This window comes from Apteryx mantelli, chromosome 3 (genome assembly GCF_036417845.1).
Source record: "Apteryx mantelli isolate bAptMan1 chromosome 3, bAptMan1.hap1, whole genome shotgun sequence".
NCBI lineage: Eukaryota > Metazoa > Chordata > Aves > Apterygiformes > Apterygidae > Apteryx > Apteryx mantelli.
This window is the reverse complement of record NC_089980.1, coordinates 116,443,510-116,463,941: the sequence shown is the minus strand read 5'-3', so window position 1 is coordinate 116,463,941 and position 20,432 is coordinate 116,443,510. Positions and strand designations below refer to the sequence as shown.

The 20,432-nt window shown below is 37.9% G+C and overlaps 1 protein-coding gene across 1 annotated transcript in view; it reads left to right on the top strand.

The window, feature by feature from the left end:
- The window catches only part of DLGAP2 (DLG associated protein 2), a 467,774-nt gene that overhangs the window by 345,437 nt on the left and 101,905 nt on the right, over nucleotides 1-20,432 (top strand). The window contains exon 4 of the mRNA XM_067294229.1: nucleotides 16,649-16,714. Within this exon, the coding sequence (XP_067150330.1) occupies nucleotides 16,649-16,714 (66 nt within the window). The remainder of the gene's footprint in view (nucleotides 1-16,648; nucleotides 16,715-20,432) is intronic.

Here is a 20,432-nt window from a genome sequence, read left to right as displayed (position 1 = left end):
GAGAAGAGATAGACATCACTGCATTCTGCTATGGTACACAGATGTTATTGTACACAGTAAAGAGATAAACTGGTGTTTCACTTATGCAGTGAGGCATCAGTCATCAGATTCTGCTGATTAATGCCCAAAGAGGAATCATGTATAGCTACTTTGGTTCTTAGACTTATACCAGTTCCTTTTAAAAGACATCCTTACTTGTATTCTGCATTCCTCTTTTCTGCTTCCCTTCAAAAAAGTTCTTCTAATTATTTTTTTTCAGAAGGGACATTTTCTTCCCATTTTTTCCAACACACTACATTATTTAAAACATGTAAAAGCTGTAACTGCAACTAGGGATTAAAGCTCATTTCAGGGAGGATTTTGAAATTCCATTTAATTCCAATCCAATGTGAAAAGCAACAAATTTGAAATTCTTCAGCCAGAAGAATTCTTCCATGATATTGGGTGGTTGTGATGGTTCCAGAGCTGCAACTGCTGCCTGGCTGGCTCTCTGGGTTGCAGCCACGCTAGTAAGGAGCAGAGGGACAGAGCCGAGAGGAAATTAATTTGTTTTCCCTGCTGAGTTTGGGTGAAGCTTTGTTAGGACCAAATGTCTCCACAAAATATTTTGACTCTAGTGAACTGGGGCCAAAACGTGTTGTATATTTTTCTGAGCAGCATTGGCATTAGCAAGATTCCTTTTTTTGGTATTGCCATGGAATAGGTCTAGCTTTATATGTTTTTGATTGGTATGAACTATTTCTTTTTTATCTGCTCGTGAACTAGCTTTTACCTCATGCACTATCCTTTTTAAATATTTTTCAAACAAATGTTGGCTTTTCACCCATTTCAACAAATCCAGTCAAAATAATATTCTGTTCTAATTTTCCTGATATGAACATTTTCACACCAGTGGTATGTGCATAACCAACTGTTGTAATAAATCTACTGACTTTCTGGTACATCATGTGTTATAGGAGACGCAGACTGATGAAACAGAAAAATGGATGTAAGATCAATGAAGAGAAACAAAATACACTGTTGATAGCTGATGAGAAAATCTTGAACATGTTTAGATAAATAAACACTGATATAAAAATGCAGTTTAAATGCCAGAGAATGTTAATTACTTACAGTTTAATGAGGAAATTAATTAAGGCACAGCACAAGTACAAAGTAATAATGCCTCTTGTTTTTCTCAGTAGATAATCCATAGCTTTGAAGTACTGAGAAAAGCCAAGCTTCAGACATACAGGGCTTTTTATAAGACCTAGTATTTCATGTAGAAGCGAGCTGTGGACACTTATTGAGAAGAAAGTTAGCTTCAAAAAGGAACTACCAAGAATAATTTGGAACCATAAGAAAAATAATACATGTGTAAAAAAAATCTAATAAGGAAGTCAATGAAGAAAGTGGTACCTGTAGTGAAGTCCCAGCAACATAAGTAGGCTGGACATGTAATTAGGATGATGAAAGACTCTTCCGATTATCGTCTGAGAGGTTAGCTCCCTATCTTTTGACCTCATGGCCAAGGAAGATGGATAATATCAAGCAAAATGTATAATTTCTTGATGTGAATTATCAACAACATGAGAAAAATAGTCTTGGCTAAAAGTTTGGGGTAACTGTGAGAAAGGCCAGTGGCCCTTAGGATCAGGGAAACTGTAACAGTGGTGTCGTGCATATACTCCACAGTTGGATGTTTTAAATATCCTAGCTAGGAAGGATTCTATTAATCTATCCTAAATGTGATGCTCCTTCTTAGTATATTGTCTAGAGATTTTTCCAGTATACGTTTGGCAAACAAACAGTGAGTTTCTACCATTGTTCCTATATAATCTGTGTATTATAATCTGATCAGTCCTGGTATAAGGAAATTTTATTTTTCAGCCAGATACTTTCCTTTCCATAGATGTATCATATTCTTGCTAATTATAGTCAAATGGATAAAAGAAAAGCAGAGGGGGAACAACCAAGGGAAGTATCAGTGGCTGTCTGGGAAAGAGTCCCAGACACTCTGTTTACAGTAACATTACATTCCATAAAAAAAATATAAACAGCAAAATACGAATCTACAAGACTTATTCACAAATTGTATTATTATAGACTGAAATGTTAAAGTCTTTTTAATTCATGCTGTTACATGTTCTGTTTAGTCTTACAAGCATCTTCAGGGGAATGCAGATTCATATAAATGGAAATATATATGCAAATTAATCATGGCTCTTGGATTCAATACAATTTGACAGCGCAGTCATACATTGCCGCTCCATTTATATACAGGTCCATTTATATAGTATTAGCAGTAGGTTAGTGGGTTAATTTCCAAAAGTCTTTCATAGGTATCATCACAATGTTTATTTATCAGTTATATGAACTGAGTCATCATTTATGGAAAAGTTAATTTCTGGATCTTCCTACTTATTGCACTCAATTGTCTGTTTCTTTATTGTTTGTATTGTTCTTTCTAATGTTTTTGCTCATCCTTATGTTTCACAAAAAAGAACAGGATGAAAAATTCTTTGTCTGCAGTGTTTCCAGGATAGATCAAGCTGCCCTAATTTTCATTTGGAATTTCTTGCTGTCCTAGACTGTGCACTTTCTTCATGCACTATTTTAAATACTAGTAATTTTACTATTAAGTAGTAGTAAATTACTATTACTACTTAGTAGTAGAATAATTCTAATACTCATTAATTATTTCATTACTTATGTATTAAGTCTAGTGTTATAATGTCAGGAGGCCATGAGCTGACCAATGCACAAATATAGAGGATATGTTGTAAACTTAGAACACCCAGATTTACAATCCAAAAGCCTAAGATGAACAAATAACAGGAGAAATGACTGCAACATGCAGCCTGAGCTGCAGTTTCTCAGCTATCATATTGGCTCTGTGTTGGGAGTTTTTTAACTGAGTGTTGTTCATTACTTATAACTTTCAATCAGAGTTTTGGGAAGAAGAGAGATGTGCCCAAGTGAGAAAAACGAAGGAAAATAGCTGGAGAAGCTTTAGAGGCTTCTGAGTCTGCCCAGGGCTGGTTCCTTGGTCCAGAGCACCAACACCATAACTTAGCAGACAGCGAAACACACCCTGCCATGCTGTCCAGGACCATATCATCCCTGGACATGTTTACACATCAATCGAGGGTGATTTCAGTTGATTATTTCTGCAGATTAGTCAAACTAGTAAGCTCCAGTACTGTTAGCAACAAAGGTGCTATTATTTAGGCTTAACTGAAGGCTTTACCTAGGACCCTGTGTATATTCTTGGTGGATTCTTGGTGGCTGAAACTCGAGTTGCTATTGCTTAGCAGCTGTTGCTTTCTAACCAAATTAAAGTTGCATGTGTTATAATCATTCTTTATGGAAAGACACATGATATGGAGCAAGTGTGTGTGTGTCAGAACACAGGGCTGAAGGAGGTGGACAGAAGCAGCTAATCAACACATGGGAGAGTGGGAAATCTACAGAAATGATCTTAACGGCATAACATCCAGGAGTCCCTGCTATCACTACCTATATGATGCAGTAAACTTTTGCTGATATAATAATGTGAATTCTAATGTAATTTTAATTTCTGTCTACACTAGTGAAAGTATCCCACCAAACTATGTTCAGTTCCATTTTTTCAAAGGTGTCAAGCTTTAGTCACTGATAATTCCCTTTTATCCATAAATCTGAAAACTTTAGATAAAGGTCAATGGAGAGAAGACCCCTTCTCCTATCTGCATTTTCTGGAATGAGCTATAAAGCAATACCCTCATATTTATGTATTTGTGTGCTGCATTTGATGATAATGCAAAATAAGTACAGAGGATATGCAAACAGTTACTTGTCTTCTTTGGAGGGCTGAACATTTGCTTGAATGAACAGAAAAGAATTTTCCACTATCACAGGAATTTTCAGGATAGTGAGTTTTCAGAATTGCAGCAAAATTGAAACTTTTTTTTTCCTCATGGGAAGTAAAAGAGAGATATGGCCACTGGTGGCAGTATGGGAAACCTAAATACATTCTTCTGCTTTTTATAATTTAGATAGGTCAGTTTACTAGACTTCTGAACAGCTGAATCAATCTCCCTGTGCCTTAATGAATATTTACTAATTTAAACTAATTTGAACAGCTCCAAGCAGAAGAAACTAGAAAAGATAACGCCAGAAGATTAAGATTCTTAAAACACTTGATCAGGTTGTGAGGGACTTGCTTTCTAACCCTAAACCTGACCTAGATAAAGCAACAGCTGACAGCTGCTTCTCCTAGGCTCTGAATCAATGTAAAAATCAGCAAGTTCTTCTAAGGCAGATTTCCTTCCTTCTTTGACTGGAAGCAGAAGCTTTCATCAAAATGGATATATTCCTGCAAAAAACACTTAATTCTCAATAAGTTGATATTTTCCTGGAATAGCAAAAAACAGCTTTACTTATCTATCCATCAGGGAATAAGAGTCATGTGAAAATTTCTCGTGAAGTCAAAGAAGGTGGGATATATACAGTATGGCAAGCTCAGGAGTTATGTTTTGAGTAAGAGATTGCTGTTGTGTGTACAGTGCAAAGCACAGCCATTGGCACTCCAAGAGGTAATCATATACACTGATGTCCTCTAGGAGATGATTTCACACTTAAGAACTATGGGAGCAGCAGGCAACTTTAACCCGCTAGAAGCTTTCGGCACTAGAAAGTCATTCCTCTATGGGTGATGTCATTTTGCTGTAATTAGTTTTAACTGCTGCCACTTTCACTCAGTCATGTTCTAACAATCATGTATAAAAATGTGGTGTGTTTTCAGTGACTTTGGCATTTTTCTTTGCTCTGACTCAAAATAAAGTTTAACCAACTGAAGGCCTTGTGTGAACAGACTGCATAATTCTACTCAAATTAGCTTTTTGCTCAGAGTCCAGAGGATGAATGCAAAAAGTTGTATTGCTTACAAAATAAAACCATTAGTAATCATTAAAGCAGCAGTCAAATGCAAGCAGCATTACAGCTGCATAAAAAATGGAACTGGAAGCCAAACATTACTACTAATCACTGCCATTGTCCTGAAAAAGCAGAAATTAAGCACTGGTTTAAACCCATTTGAAAATCCATTCCTGGGAGACCGAATTGCTAAAAGTGTGGAGGTCTTACTCATGGATTTCTGTAGAACAAAAACAGCTTTGCATTTTGAAACACTCGCAAATGTCCTTAAGAAATGCAAGACTGATAGCATAGGAACCATGTCCAATTACACAGGTGAGCAATGGCTATGTGGAGGCAGGATTCCCAGTGCTGTCTTGCTGATGTGATTTGACTCCGACAGGATGAGAACCTGAGAAGCTGACAGGTTGTTTTATTCCCCTTGCCCTTTCATTCTGAGACAACAAAGAGTAGGCAAAAGTTTTTTAGTGATGGACACCTTTCCTCTGGGAATTGACAGAATTTGCTAATTCATTTTCAGCCAATGAGTTTGTCACCACCAGCCCAGGCTTGATTGAGCAATGCATCAGAAATGAAAAATCTCAATATTCCATTTGCAGCTCCCTGACCTTTCTGGTGGCCCCATTTATGGCTTCAAATAAACAAAGACATGGGGAAGCAAAATGGGCCTAACAGCAATTACTTGTTTTCCTTTTGTAATGTGAGCTTGAAGACTCTTATACAAACCTTTTTTCTCCTTCCCCTGAAAAGGAATCCTTTAAAAGCAATCATAGCTAAGATACTGCATGAATGTTTATAACATCACAGTAAATAGCAAATGTTTATGGATGTCCCAATTATTAAAGTAAGTCTGTGACAAGGACTGATCCCAATTGAAGGACATTGTGCTCAAGGTAACATTACTGTCCAAAAAGTAGCTGTAAAATTGATGATGGGTTAGTGCCATGTATATTTAACATCTGTGATTACCAGATCAAAGTAAGGGCCCTGCCCACCATTAACTTACTTTAACTTAACAAGTTACCATGTGTCTGCTGAGCCATGGTAACTGAACTTGTTTACACTGTTATCTTATAAGCAAATACGAGCTAATTCCAGGTAGTGTTACCCCCAAGCTGTGGTTTAGCTAAACTGATTTACCTTAACAGGCAGGTGGATAGTCACACCAGAGCTGATATGCTGAAACACGTTAAACCATCAATATCTGATCAGGTGTCTAAGTCCATATCTTTAAACACATTGTTTCCTTGAATTTGTCCACTGTGTGAGGTCCTCCAAAGAGCAAGCTGGGTGTAATCCTGACCATGCATTGTCAGCAGGGCAAGAAAAGGCCAAGCTGACATCTGTCGAAAGTGCATCGTGTATTACAGATATGGGAATAAAAAGAGCCCAGGAAAATGCATAACGTCAGTGACTTTGGCTCTGCACAGGTGCAGGGATTTGCCTGGGTACGGATCTTAATGAGAAATTCTGCAGGTGAATGCTGAAGATCTGAAGATCTGAAACCTATCTTCCTTGTATAACTCAGGCAGGACTAGCAATACCTAAATATGGAAGAAATTTAGGTTTGCCCCCCACTGTAGGAGCTACAAATGTAAATGCAGATAGGGAGGTGACCTGCAAAATAACATCTTGTTGAGAAAGCAAAAATGTGTGTTCTGTTTCTCAGTTGCTTTGTAGCTAATCACAACAGCCTGGCTTAATGTCATTTGGCTTTAAGCCCTGAGCTGAGGAAGGAGGTGCTGAGCCTGGCTGCCCAGCTCTCCCTTGGGTCCCTGGTGGGGGGCTGCGGGTGAGCCACAGCTCCCCGTTTTTCTCCACCGGCAGTAGAAGACCAGGCTGCCCCAGGCTCCAAGGTGCCTCAATGAAAAGCCCAGGAAATGAAATGAAAATTCATTTCTTTAGGTGAGAGCAATCCAACTAACTTTAGTATTAAGCCTCAGTGCTGAAGAACTGGCCAAGCATTTGTACAAAATCCTCAGCATTGTTTCTGCCCATCTGCAATACACAGCTTATCATTTTGCTTTCCGATTGCCCTGATCACATGTGGAACTGATTCTCCCTTGCCTTCATTGCTGTTTGTGTCATAGGGAAAGTCCAAATAATTCAGCAGCTGCACAGATTGTGGTAGGATGGCACAGCCAACGAACAGGTTCATCTCAACTCCAGTAAAATTGGATTTAAAATATAATGTGTCAGTGTGTCTGTGTATCCTAAATAATCACAGAAGTTCTTCCTGTATTGCACAGCTTCTAGAGCAACCGGAGAGACCTGAGGAGGGTTGCACCCACTGTGCAGTGTGCTAAAGATGCATTAGTGAGAGCTCACTGTGAAGCAGCTGGCAGAAGCCTTTTCTTTGTAAAATGCAACCTTCCTGAAGCTGAAACTGTTTGTGGGAAAAGAACAGTTCCAAACAAATTCCTACTTTAAGGAAAAATAAGAAAAAAAGATTTTCAATTGTTGAAGCACACCGTTTTGACATTTTCAGAAGCTCCATTTTTCCAGCTTGAGTGTCTGTTGCTTCACATTTCATGTAACTTGTTGTGAAAAAAGTCTGTACTGAATGGAATTCTTTTGAAAATATAAAAGTTTCTCTCATTTCAGACTTTAACTTAACAGTTTTTTTCCTTTTTTTAGTTTAATTTTATCCCAAATTGTTTTTTTGTTTATATTTTAAAATTGCTGTTTTCTTTGCTTATTTTGATTAGTTGTGGTCCCTCATTAAAGATCTTGTAGTATAAGTAACAAAACAGAGCATATAGTTGGGAGCCCACGTGCATGTACAAAATAATCAGGAGGGCCTTAGCCAGTGACGTATTACTTGCACATATTACATACCCTTTGTATTGTGGCTGAGGTCAGATGTACAGGAAAGAGAGAAGGAAGAACAGAAAATAAATAAAAGATTTGGGGGGAGAGCTAAAAGGAAAAAAATAGAAAAAAATAAAACAAAGGTCTGAAGGAGATGGAAAAAAGAGGGATATGGGAAAAGGGAATTATTTGCATATGAGAATAATGAAAGGAGTCAGGGGAGAGAGCAGGATTTGCCTTACAACAGCACTGAGAGGGTTTGGAGGTAATGACCAATCACTAGAGAAAGTTTGAGGGATCAATTTGAGATGCTGATCATAACTACTATGAAAACACAGGACAAAGAAATGAGGTATCCTGGTCCAACAGCCTATTAGAGTTGCTCTGGTACCCTGAATGATTTGGGGAAGAAGCCTTGTTTTGGTTATTGCTGTTTTTCAGAGGGAAAAGTGGCTTGTTTAAAAGATACTTTCATTCCCCATCTGCTTAAATTGCCAAAGAAGCTGCATATTATATCTTATGTAATTGTCATATTTATCATATTTAATATTTATCAAATTAAAAACTATGAGCTCACTATGAGTCACACCACCCTAGCATTTACATGTTCAGAGAAATCCTCACCAAAGTGACTTGGATTTTACAAAATATGAATGAACATGTTTGAGCTCTCCTTCTGCTCCCATTTCCACCATTTGTGTTCAGGATAACCCACACTCATCCCGTCTCTGGTAATATAAAGCTTCATCATCTAATGTCAAAAGGCCTTACTGAGGGTTTACACAGCTGCAGCTACTGATAGCTAATTTCAATTTTCACTGGAACTGCTGACTGTGCCCTCATACCCCAACAGGGTCAAAGTTTTTTCATATTAAATTTCTCCTGCTTTGGTAAACCAGTGATTACTATGACTCGTCATATAGCCCAAATCATTGTGACAAATTCAGTGGTCCTCTAATATTAAAAGATCATATTTATTGAGCATCTGAAAGACAGAGATAGTACTCAAAGTAAATGAATATTCCTGTGGACCTTTTGCACTACTGTGAAACAAAGCTGTAAAAACAGAATGCCATGATCTGCTAGTGATAACCGTTGTATTTTTTTGTGTTTCTTACCAAACAGTACACTATGGGCATATTGTTTCTCTAATTTTAACCTGAAAACTGAAAGGTTACAACAGACATGTTGTTCTGCCAAACATAATTTAACATGAGAAAGCTCAGTCATTTTTAAGGAGAGCATCTTAAAGATATGTTTTTTCCTCAAAGTTGATGCTAAATATATGAAATAAACTAATTGTATCTACAGTTTTGTTTTTTTTTTCTTAAATGTCTGTTTCATTTTCCACGCATATACACAGGATAGGAAGAAGGTGATGAAATACCTACATCTACTGAGTAAGACAAAGACCCTGGATTTTCCCTTCACAGACTGGGGAGATCCAGGGATATTTTATGTATTACTAGGAAAGGTGCAATCCCAAGTTTTTGACTTTTTCACTCCTCTCTCACTACTGCACTTTGTCCTATGCTTTTCCTGGAATTCATCCTCATTTTAGTCTCTCTCAAATACTTTTCTCATGTAATTTCTTCAGGTATTTTAATAGACTAAGTAAGCATTTTATCTGTCTGGCAGCAAAATGAAGTCTCAACAGCTGCGCAAAATCATTCAAACTGTATTCCTGACCTGCATTTTCTATTTACTCTCTGGCAAGACCCAAGATTGACTTCTTGAACCTCCTCAGGTGTCTGCTGTGAAGGCAGCTGCCTGTCTATCCAAGAATGTCACAGTGGGTGGAAGATAAATGCATAGAAAAGGCTGCTGCCCCCTTCTACCTCGGGGGAGAAAGAAGGACAGGTGCTGAAGAACTTGAACCAGGCAGGAAGAGCTAGAGATTTTGCTGGAATATCCAGAAGTCTTTGGCTCACTGAATAAGGGTCATTATTCACAAAAATTAGCTAATATATTCTTTAATTTTCCCACTCTTTTTAATATGAAAGATTTGAGATTTCTCTCACAGATCCTGAAAAGCAATAAAAGGTATAAATGGCTCTTTGAGGAGCTTGACTCAATCTTTCAGCTGTGAAAAATCAAGGAAGAAGAGGCTTTTAGGAATTTTGTAGGCTGTTTGAAGCGCATGATCATACAGAGCCATGTCTGAATGCAGTGTGTTATTGCTGGCTCTCTCTTTTTGCTAGCAGACATTTGTTAATTTTGATAAGGAAAGAAACAGGTATTTAACTGAATTGGTCATTTATATTCCAGAATGACTGCAAAATGAATCTACTCTAACACTCTGCAACATTATTCAACACCTTTTACATTTATTGCCTGAAGGAGGGCAGGGAAGAGGGAGAAGAACTTGCAGGTCTCCGGGGTAAAATGATAAGGGAGCTCTGAAAGGTTTCCAAGGAACAAAGTGACGCTGGCTGGCGAGAAAAGGCTGCTCTGGGGAACCAAAGCCTTTCAGGGTGATCACCACAGTATTGCTAAGGCAACCTGGATTTTGTAGATGCCTTTCAGCTGCCAATAGCTGGGAGGGGAGAGTTGGTGCTGCCAAGGCCAAAATGACCCCCTGACAGGATTGGTGATCCCCAGCAATATATTTCATTTTACGCTTTTTCAGAGATAGGACCTCAGGGACACAGCCAGCTTCCTCTGCTTGATTTAATAGGCTGTGTGCCTGGCTAGTTTCTCTGATAGCTGAGGCCTGGTTTCACAGACCTGGAACTATGTTATATAAAAGTGGACAGACTGGATGAAAGCAAGAGACCAGAATTTCCTCAGTTTTGCTCTTCTGGGAGTGGTGGGGTGTTGTTTGTTTGTTTGTTTTTAGTAGTCTTGGTGGTAACCTGAGCTAAGTAAAATGCTGGGTCTCTTCAATATTTATTAGAAAAATATATAAGAGAAATGTTCTTGTGTAAGGGGAAAGCCAAAGAAATTGTCTCTCTCGGGCACAACTTAAAATGAATAATGAATTCTCTGAGTTATGAAATGGGCAGATGAAAATATTACAGAAAAATAGAAAACAAAGCAGGGAACAACATCATGCCACTGGGAAAAGCCCATGCCGCTGGAAAAACCCATATCATAAAGCTGTTTGTATTTCTGACTGCTGTATCTGAAAATGATAATAGCAGAGCAACAAAAATGTACAGAGAAGGGTGAGAAGGATGATGAGAGGTTTAGAATGGCTTCCCCGTGATAAAAAGCTACATAGATTGATTCCTCAGTTTGGGAAAGAGAAGACTGAGGCAGGGATATGATAGAGGTCTACACAATATAGGCAAAGTGAATAGGGATCAGTGATCCATTATTTTTCACAACAGAAGAAGTAGGGGCACCTAATTACATTATCAGGCATCCTGATAAACAAAACAAAACAAAAAAGGAAATTATTTTTCAAATAATGCATAATTAAATTGTGAGGTGCATTGGCACAGGATGCTGTAGAGGCTATCAGTATAAATGGGCTCAGAGAAGATTAGATGAATCCATAGAGGATGGATCCATTGGTGGCTATTAAAAACAATGGTCTAGATTAAACTTCTGTCTCAGGAAGTCCCTTAAGTGCTATTTGCAGGAAGCTGGAAAGGTGTAGGCAAAGACGATTAAATCTATGTATTTGCCCTGTCCCTGTCCATGTTCTTTCCCACAGCATCCACTTTGGGCCAGTGCTAGAGCCAGCATACTGGGATAAATGGATCTTTGTTGGAGCCATCAGGGACATTTTTCTGTGTGTGTAAGAAACCGTAAGAACAGAAAAGAGGTGGTGATTAGAAAAATAAAAGCAACTTAATTAAATAGTATCTTCCTCTTACCGTTAATGCTTTACCACTAATGTTTTTCAGACAGGTCTCTTGCAAAGGAAATCTCAATAACCTTAAATCTCCTAATATCATCTTTAATTTTTACTTCAATCAGAATTTACCCAGCCCTGCTGTGCTTCTGTGTATTTATTGCTTATCATCATGCTATCAAAATTCGGCACAAGAATATTCTACTATTCGACAATACTGCCACCTAGGCTACATCTGTAGTAGTAAATTACAGTGCCAAGATAAAGGCTTAAGGAATTTGATTATTTATAATGTTTGTAACAGAGGTCCCTGGCTTAGGTTTGACCTTGGCCGACTAATTTTCACTCTCCCAAACAATTCCCAGGCTTGATTTGTGAATTAACATTATTGGGACCATTCCCAATAACAGTTTGGATGGAGCCAGCCTGTTCTGGAGGGCATGGCAAGACCGTGTTGGCCTCATGGCCAGAGAACAGCCCCTCCCCATGCCTAATTTACAATATGGATGTAGCAATGTTGATCAGATGGGAACTCTTGCAGATCAGGTGGGAAAAAAAAGGAGTAGGTCACACAAGTGACATTGGCCTCGCGGGGAAAGCCTGAACCATTGCCATCTCTATCCATTGATAGCTTGAACCATTGCCATAGCTATCTCCCAGGAGGGATAAGTGGGCCATAATGGTGCCCAGGCATGTATGCATCTGGTCATTTCCCCTAGAGCAGGATCAGAATACTAACAGTTCTCAGTGATACATGTCACAGCAGACTTGGGAGATCTTTAGGTAGGGCCAAAGATCACCTATAGGAAAAACTTTAATTGGAAAGCAGGCTAGTGGACTTTGAGCTATATAGACTGTCTTTCAAGATCCCCATAGTTCCCTCCCTTTTTACCCAGTATGATTTCTAGTCTGGAAGAGGCAATTTGGTTTTCTCTGATCATGGATTGATATGGTGATACCACTGTATTCATACTCTGGACACATTTTATGCTTGGTAATTATGTGATCAAATAAAGTTGCACCTGCTGTTTAATCCAGACATTTTAGTGCCTGTGTTTTCTTTCATCTGTTGTCAGAGTTAATATGCCAGGTGCTATATAAGACACAAATAAAAGAACAACAGCTACCCTAGGGAGCTTACAGGCTAAAAGAAAAACACACATATGGGCAAAATGCAGTGGGAGGTCCAGAGGAGGCTGATAATAAATAAATTAAAATCCAATAAACTGAAAAGTTCAATATCAGTTCTAGTTCAGTCTTACTCTCATATTGTGATGGAGAAGGCAGTTAACTGATTATAACTCTTGCTGATGTGAGCCTTTTGAAGGATGTGAGCAACAAGTCCTCTGAGATTGGGGCCTATTTTGTGGATGGATGGGTTATTGAAATGTGACTAGGAGATGGAAACGGTGTACCTGTTTATTACAGGCTGAGCAAATGGATAAGAAATGAGGGCCAACATAAAGGCATATCTTGGTGCAAGGCTTTGAAGGTGAGGACAAAGGATTTAAACTGACATATCAAACTCAAAGAACAGATCAAGAGGTTAAAACTGAGATAATAAAATCTGATGGATAGATGAGGTAATTATCAAGCTGAGGAAAAGAAGCAATGCCAGATGGCTTCTGTGCACTGACTGTCAAAATGCTCACTTAGACCACAGGCAAACAGTAGGGAGCAGGAGAGAAGAGAGAGTATCTCCATTAGTCTGTACAGAAATTTCACTTACTTGACCCAGAACATAAAGTAATATATCCCACTGATGCCTCAATCCAGTACCAAGCCCAACTCAGGCAACATGAGAATTGACCCCAAAAGATTAGCTGCATCTCCTTTACCCAAGTTTTATGTGGATGTAATTCTGTGGCCTTCAGCAGTTTTATTTTGGCCTTGCATCGGACTGTAATCTATCTCCTATACAGAGAAAATCTGGGCAGAAGGCGTCATGCTACCTCTGTGCTTGTTAATGCATCACAACACTAGAGATGTAGTAGCCTCAGGGCTGGATGAGCACCCTGGATCTGTCATGCTGGTTCCAGCTCAGCAACTTCTTCTGATATTTCCAAGCTTAAGTCTGGAGAACTTTAGCTGAAGAAGCTTCTTATCACAGTCCTGAATATCATCTAAGCATTCTTGCCCTGGAATGCAAGACAAATCCTTCAGTTTTTAAAAAAGAAAGGGAGATATTAGATGTAAATGACAGTTTGTGCTTTCTCCATTATGAATATCAGAGCATCACCTTACTGTACATTCAGCTTTCACAGAAGCAGACATCTCTGCATTTTTAAAGGCTATAATTTATTGTGGCTATTTTTGATTTCTATTTAGACTAGTGATGGGGTAGTTTGTACATTTAGGAGGGATTTTAGTTAGTAATTGTTTCCCTTTTCTGCAGACTGTGTTCTTTACGTTGTTTAAAACCTTAAATTGTAAGTCATCCTATTTTCATAATCTCACCTTTAATTGCACTTCATTGCCCATCGAAACATTGCACACTAAGTCTACCATTTTCCTGTTAGGTCTACTGGTGTCAAACTTCCTACCAGTGGGGCCACCTTGAGCTGCAGAAAAGCTGAAATACTATTGATCTGTGAGACAGAGGAGGTCAATGACGTGCCAGTGCAAGTATTTTATGCCACTTGAATTTTAGCATGTGTGCAAGAATTCTGTGATGATCTGCCTGGATTCATTACCATGAGATATGAAGGTTACTGCTCTGCTCATGAATGAAAGATATGCTTTTCATTTCTGTGGTCAATAATAAAAATGATAATTCCTAGGAAAAATGTAAGCTGAACAAACAAAGACCTTGTAGGCCTGTTGTTGAAGGAATAATATGACTTTGAAGTACAGTTCAACCTCACACAAAGATTGTCTTTGTAATACCACAAGAGCCACTGAGACTTCAGATTAATTTATACTTCATAAGTGGAGGATACAAAATTTGAATCTCTTCAAGGGCTGAAAGAACTGACACTAGCCTTTTGAAAAGACTGTCTAAACAATGGGTTAGTGATGTGAATAGGTATAGACATAAAATATAAAGAAATAAGAAATCTTTCTGCTTAGGAAGTAAACTAATCGCTAAGAGCTACTCATATCCCTCATCGCAGATTCATAAATCTAAGTATATCACATGGGAATTTTAAATTCCTCTGAAACATTTGCGATTGACCCTATTCAAAACAGAATACAGTTCTTTTGCAGGATGGTAATTCTACCTTTCTTATGCTCTTTATAGTCTTTTATAGACAACAGCCTCACTGACATTAACAAATGTTTTCATATAGGATAGCTATGAGAAAGAAAAGAATTATAATCCTAATTTTACACCTGGATAATTGAGGCAAGAAGAGATTACTGAGAATTGATACAGGAATCTTATGGCAAAGTCAGAATCTGACTCATGGATCCAGCTACATGGCTTCTTTCTTTGATATGGAAAGTTATTTTTCTTTTTTATCTCAAACACATAATGCCCTTAAAGATTTAGTCTATTTTAGTCTATCCCTAAAACTTTATCCTAGTTTTGGGCAGAATCTGTGAGAATAATGCTGACCTTGAAAGGGAGAAACCATTTTATGCATTTTATTTTCTACAGATCATTTTATAAATGTTTTTGAATACATGTGCATTATGTAACTTTGGAATAACTCAATAGCTTCTTTTTCAGAAATACAAGACTACTGCTTCAATGTAAAGCTTTGTTATTATGAAGTAATCAGTAACTTCTCCAAACTATTTACATGAAACTAAAGGCTGCTTCAGAACATGTTTTGCTATGTCTTCCACTTAATTCGTTACTCCTGTGCAGCCAAATTAGAGGCTCCACGTATGAGTTATACAATATAGGCAGATCATGTGAGCAAAGTCTCCATGGAAACTGCCTAATTTGTGCTTTTATTTAATTAGAGTTGTCCATTACCTCTCCAAATGAAATTTAATTTGAATTCATGTCAGTCATTTTTAAAATTGTATATGACTTTTTATCCATCATTTAACTAGATCTCTAGTAGGCTATATTTTAGCAGAGTGAGTTTACTTGACAAGTGAGTTTACAAATAAGATGTTTATTTGACAGCTCAGCTTTTCCAAATACCTTAACATACTCAGGATTTATTTTCTATGCAGTATCTATGCTATACTTTCCTTTGTTATCAATTCTTAACCTCAGGAAGTGTCAAAACCAGGAACAATTGTTTGAGAGTATCTACATGAGTATATTCAATCATTTCACTTGCTGTGAGATAATTGGAAAGAAATCCTAGTACAAAGAAAAAGTGCAAGCAAGACCAAGAAATATACAAAATGCACGTATTTGTTAAATGGAGCATTCAAACAGGCAAAACAGTGTGTCTGTTGTAAGCTGAATTACAAAAAGCAGCTTCTCTGACACAGTGATCGAGTTAGCCAAAAGAAGAGTTTGGGTTGGTTCAAACGTCTGTGAATGTCTGCCTTAGAATATGAGATACGTTTACTCATGTAAGTTATTTAGAAGTCACCTGTCTTCAGTCATGTACAACAAAAACATGGTCTGCAATACTTGATTTTGTCTTTCTCTGAACATATAGTGAGAGACTATGGATTCTTCCGTTCTTTCACCTTCTTTTGAGGGGGCTGGGCTTCGTAAGAAAGAGTACAACGTAAGGCTGTATATACTCAAACAACTTCCACTTGGCTGAGACACCAGAAGGCATGAAGATGAGCAAAAAGGCAAAAACATAGAAGAAAAAGTTAAAAATGCATTATCATATACTTATATGAAACACATTACTGTAATATTTTGTATCCTAATGTATGTATTCTCAAGCCATTCAATGTGACAAAGCAAAGCTGAAAAGAATGATGTAAAAGATGTTAAAAAAGGTGTTTATGAACATAAAAACACTAGCAAGGTGAAAAAGAGTGGTAAAATTAAAAAAACAAACATTCAAAAAACACTAGGAAAACAAGAAATAACAAGTGGCAAAAGAAAACAAATATTGCAGGTAACAGCACCCCCCTACAGCATCACAGTGTCGGAGATACTGAATGGTAAGAGGCATCACTGGGCGGATTTAAAAACTAGTGGAGAGCTTATGTCTGGGTATACAAAAATACCAGAATTATTAAATAGCTACTTTGTTTCTGTCTTTTCAGAAGAAGAGGGTGGCGATCTGCTCAAGTCGGGCTTCAGTTTTCCAGGGACGCCAGAGGAGGAGCTAGGTACAGATATCATCTCTCAGATAACTTGTACTGCTTGTACACGCAGGGGCTGGATGCAGCCGTGGTGGGGATGAGGCAGGAGGCTGCTCTGGGGTACCCTTTCTTGCAAAGCCCAGAGCAAGCGTGGTGCCAGGCTGTATTAATGAGAGTGGCCAAAAAGCTCTCAGTCTAGTCCTTCCAAGAAATTCTCACCTGCTATATCAGGTTAGAGAATCTAAAGCAGAAAGGCATCAGATATCGATAACATCTTGGCAACTGAGAATTTGAAAGGAGGTGTTCAAGGAAATTACCAACTTTCCCTCTTTTGTCTTTTCCTTTTTATCTCATTCTCCAGATAGCATAACAATTGCAGAAGGAGTTTCCAATGTTACCTTTTAACTTTTTAAAAATAACAGAAGGTAAAAGAAACCAGAAACCCACAGAGCCAGTGAGTGAAATCTTAATATCTCTGTCTCCCAAAGCTATTAGTAAAGTGTCCCACTGGCTTCAGTGTAGCCAGATTTATACCTTTTAGGCTGTGCAAAATTGAATTTCTGTTCTTGGAATTTCATATTCAGATTGTCACTGTTTTATGTGAAATCCATCAAAATTTTGTTTTATGTGCAATTTCTTTTATGTGTTTTTTTGGAAGAGAAATATGGAAAATGGTTTCTGTGTGTTTTCTAGTTAAAGCTGCCTTTATTCGAGTTAAGGGTATTTAGAAGTTAGTGTAATTTAGGAATTTTTTTCTTCTTATACAAATGCTCAAGTTAATACATTGCAACAGTTTATTTTGTGTTATTATGGATATTTTTGCATTTTGACAGGAATATTATAAACTCTTACCCTGACCTTCAAGTTGCACATTGATAGGAAGATAAATCATAGTTGCTATATTAAGGGGAAGAAAAAAACAAAACAGTTTGAAGAAGGAGCGTGAATTCAGGCAGGGGATGTCATTGTGTTTAAATCATCTCTTAGAAAAGACTTTTCTAAAGCAATCAGTGTAGCCATGACTCAGTTACACTCAAGTCAGGAGATTCTGTAAACCCAAATTGTAAAGATATCTGTAATGGACTTGTATGTCTAATTGATATTAAAAACTAAGAGGAAGAAATCTATGGGATAAGTTCAGAATATTAGACAGAAGGATGTGTTAAGGAAGAGACTGAAGATCCTTTTGTAAGGATTACAAGCTTTGCAGTTTCTGCCTTCATTCTGCCTCAATTATAGCAGTGTAGGAGGGAAGATATGATCAAACATGAGGTTCCCTCGGGATCCCACAAATGAATGCTATGGAGGAGTCAATGAATGAGCTCCTTCTTGGACGTTTGTTCCTTTTTGCCTTGCTGCTTCACTTCACAGTATGTAGTACAGAGTTCAGATACCTTGGGTGAAATTCATCTCATCTAACAGTAGAAAAGCAGTTCAGATGTAGATGTCTAAACTGTAGGTATCTAGACTTCCTTTAAAGTCAATGTAGAGTGAGACATTTCTAGGACATAGCTGATCTGACCTGTTTTAGAAGCCCATCTTAGGGTGATGAATTATGTTCTAGAAGTATGTCAAAGTTGTTTTCCTTCTGTTTGGTTGAGAAAGAACCCCTGCAAGATTTCTGAAGCAAGAACAAATAGTTTTTAGGTCAATAGTAGCACATGTTGGGTGACAGTAGCTAGAGGGGTAATGGAGCTGCATATGAAATAGGTAATCAAGAATCAATGCAAACATATATGCTAAACTGATTAATCATCCAGCATCCTGAATAGGAAAAAGCTTCAGGATTTGTCAACAAAAATGAGGAACAGGAAAGCAAATAACAAGAATAAAGTCTCAGCAACACTACAAAGAAACTAAGCTGTTTTAGCAAACTTCAGCTGTTTCCGGACAAAGAACAGAACAAAAGATAATATGCTAAAGGCAGGGAAAGGTCTATTCTTCCTCCTAAATTTTGGGTGCCTAGTGGAATCCTCCAAAAATAAATGCCAAAGCCCCCTAGATGATGAATGGAGAGAGGTGGATGCCTTTAATATTTCCAGAAGAAAATCCTACCTACCTGACTTGGCTGCCAAACTGCAAATAGCCAAAATAGGTGGACTGGAACCCATTCATAATGTCAAAACATATGAGGCCCATTCTCCCTTATAGAGAATCACTGTAATAGAGGAAGGAGCATACTATGGAAGACGGAAACTGTGAAAACATCTACGAAAGTTTTGGGACAGTCAGCTAGGTTCAGTGTAGACAAACCCTGTAGCAACCACTGTACTAGTGATGAACACCTCTACAGACAGCTGCAACCTATCTGTCTGTCTGTCTGTCTGTCTCATGGTGTTGTGGTCCTTTACCTGAAGACTCGAGTTCAAATCCATGATCTGAACATGGACTTGAATTTCAGTGTTCCTTATCTTATCTTATTGCCCAAGATAAATGCTATTAGATCTATCTCAGTCTCCACTTTTTCCTGCTGTTGTACAGATATGAAGTTAGGTATTCATTGAAGAGAACCTGAACCTGGGTGGATGCTCTAGTCACTGCATTATAGAATTGGGCTCTATCTCTCTCTGTCCCAGAGACTATTTAATTATTTTGTATAAGCAGCAATAGCAGTCTGAAGAACTGCTAGAGATACCCATTCCTGAAAACCCTCAGAAAGGGCTTTCCTTGAGAAGTACAAGTTCTAATAATTACCCCAAGTAAAGGCAGAGCAGAGATGCTATTCTTTAAGGTAGCTCTAACTGCTGGGCCATTCATTATTTTAGTCTCTCATGCTTGCTCACTCTCCTAAGGCACTTCCAGTTGCAATCTCTCTGGTATTGAAAGATCTCTGGCTCCAGGCCCCTATTTATAAAATGGGTTTAATATTTCCTATTGAGGTTTCAGGGCTTTGGTGGGGATTAATTAATGTTTGCGCAGTATTTCACCAGGATAAAAGTGCTGAATAATCACTAAATGATATTATTAATACAATGATCCACTACCTTAACTGGGAAAAGGTATCAAGAGACAGGACTGATCTCAATTCTGTTACATTATTGATTCTGTAAAAGTGCTCATCAGTTAATACAGGCAGAAATGCAATGGATTCTTTTTAAAAAGCTTACCCAAACATGCACACTTAGTCTGTGCTCAAGAACAATATTTCATAGTTTTTCCATTACCATTTGTTTAACAGAGATCACAGCCGTAAGTATTTTCACGGTTACAAGATTCACACTCTTGCCTTGATCTGCAACAACAAGTCCTATTCTTTTCACTAGGAATGTAGAAAATGAGCAACTTGACAAAGGTAGCAGAACATAGTAATAAGAGCAAGAGACCTGACATGCTGCATGATCTCAAGCAGCTCACTCTAAGTCTCTGAACCTGCAAACTGGAGTTCTGAAAGCTTTCTTACATCTAGTGGTTAAAATAACTGGACAATGTAACATATTAGGGAATAAGCATTCTCTTTACTGTACAAATTGGAAATTCCTCACAGCCTTACTTCCTTTAGGCATGTATAGGGTAAAGCAACAATTTGATTTGAGTGTCAAAAATGAATAGTGTAATCTTACCAAGTGACATATGGAAAATGTGCCATGCTTAAATGTTATTAGAATAGAAAAAGAAACATTTGAACAGGGAAGATGGGCTGAACTTTTCCTTAAGACTGATTCCTTTCTGTAGGTAGGAAAGGCATTTATTTCACATGAGTTTAACACTTGGCAGCTTTTTGTTTTAGGCAAAGAATCAGAGAACT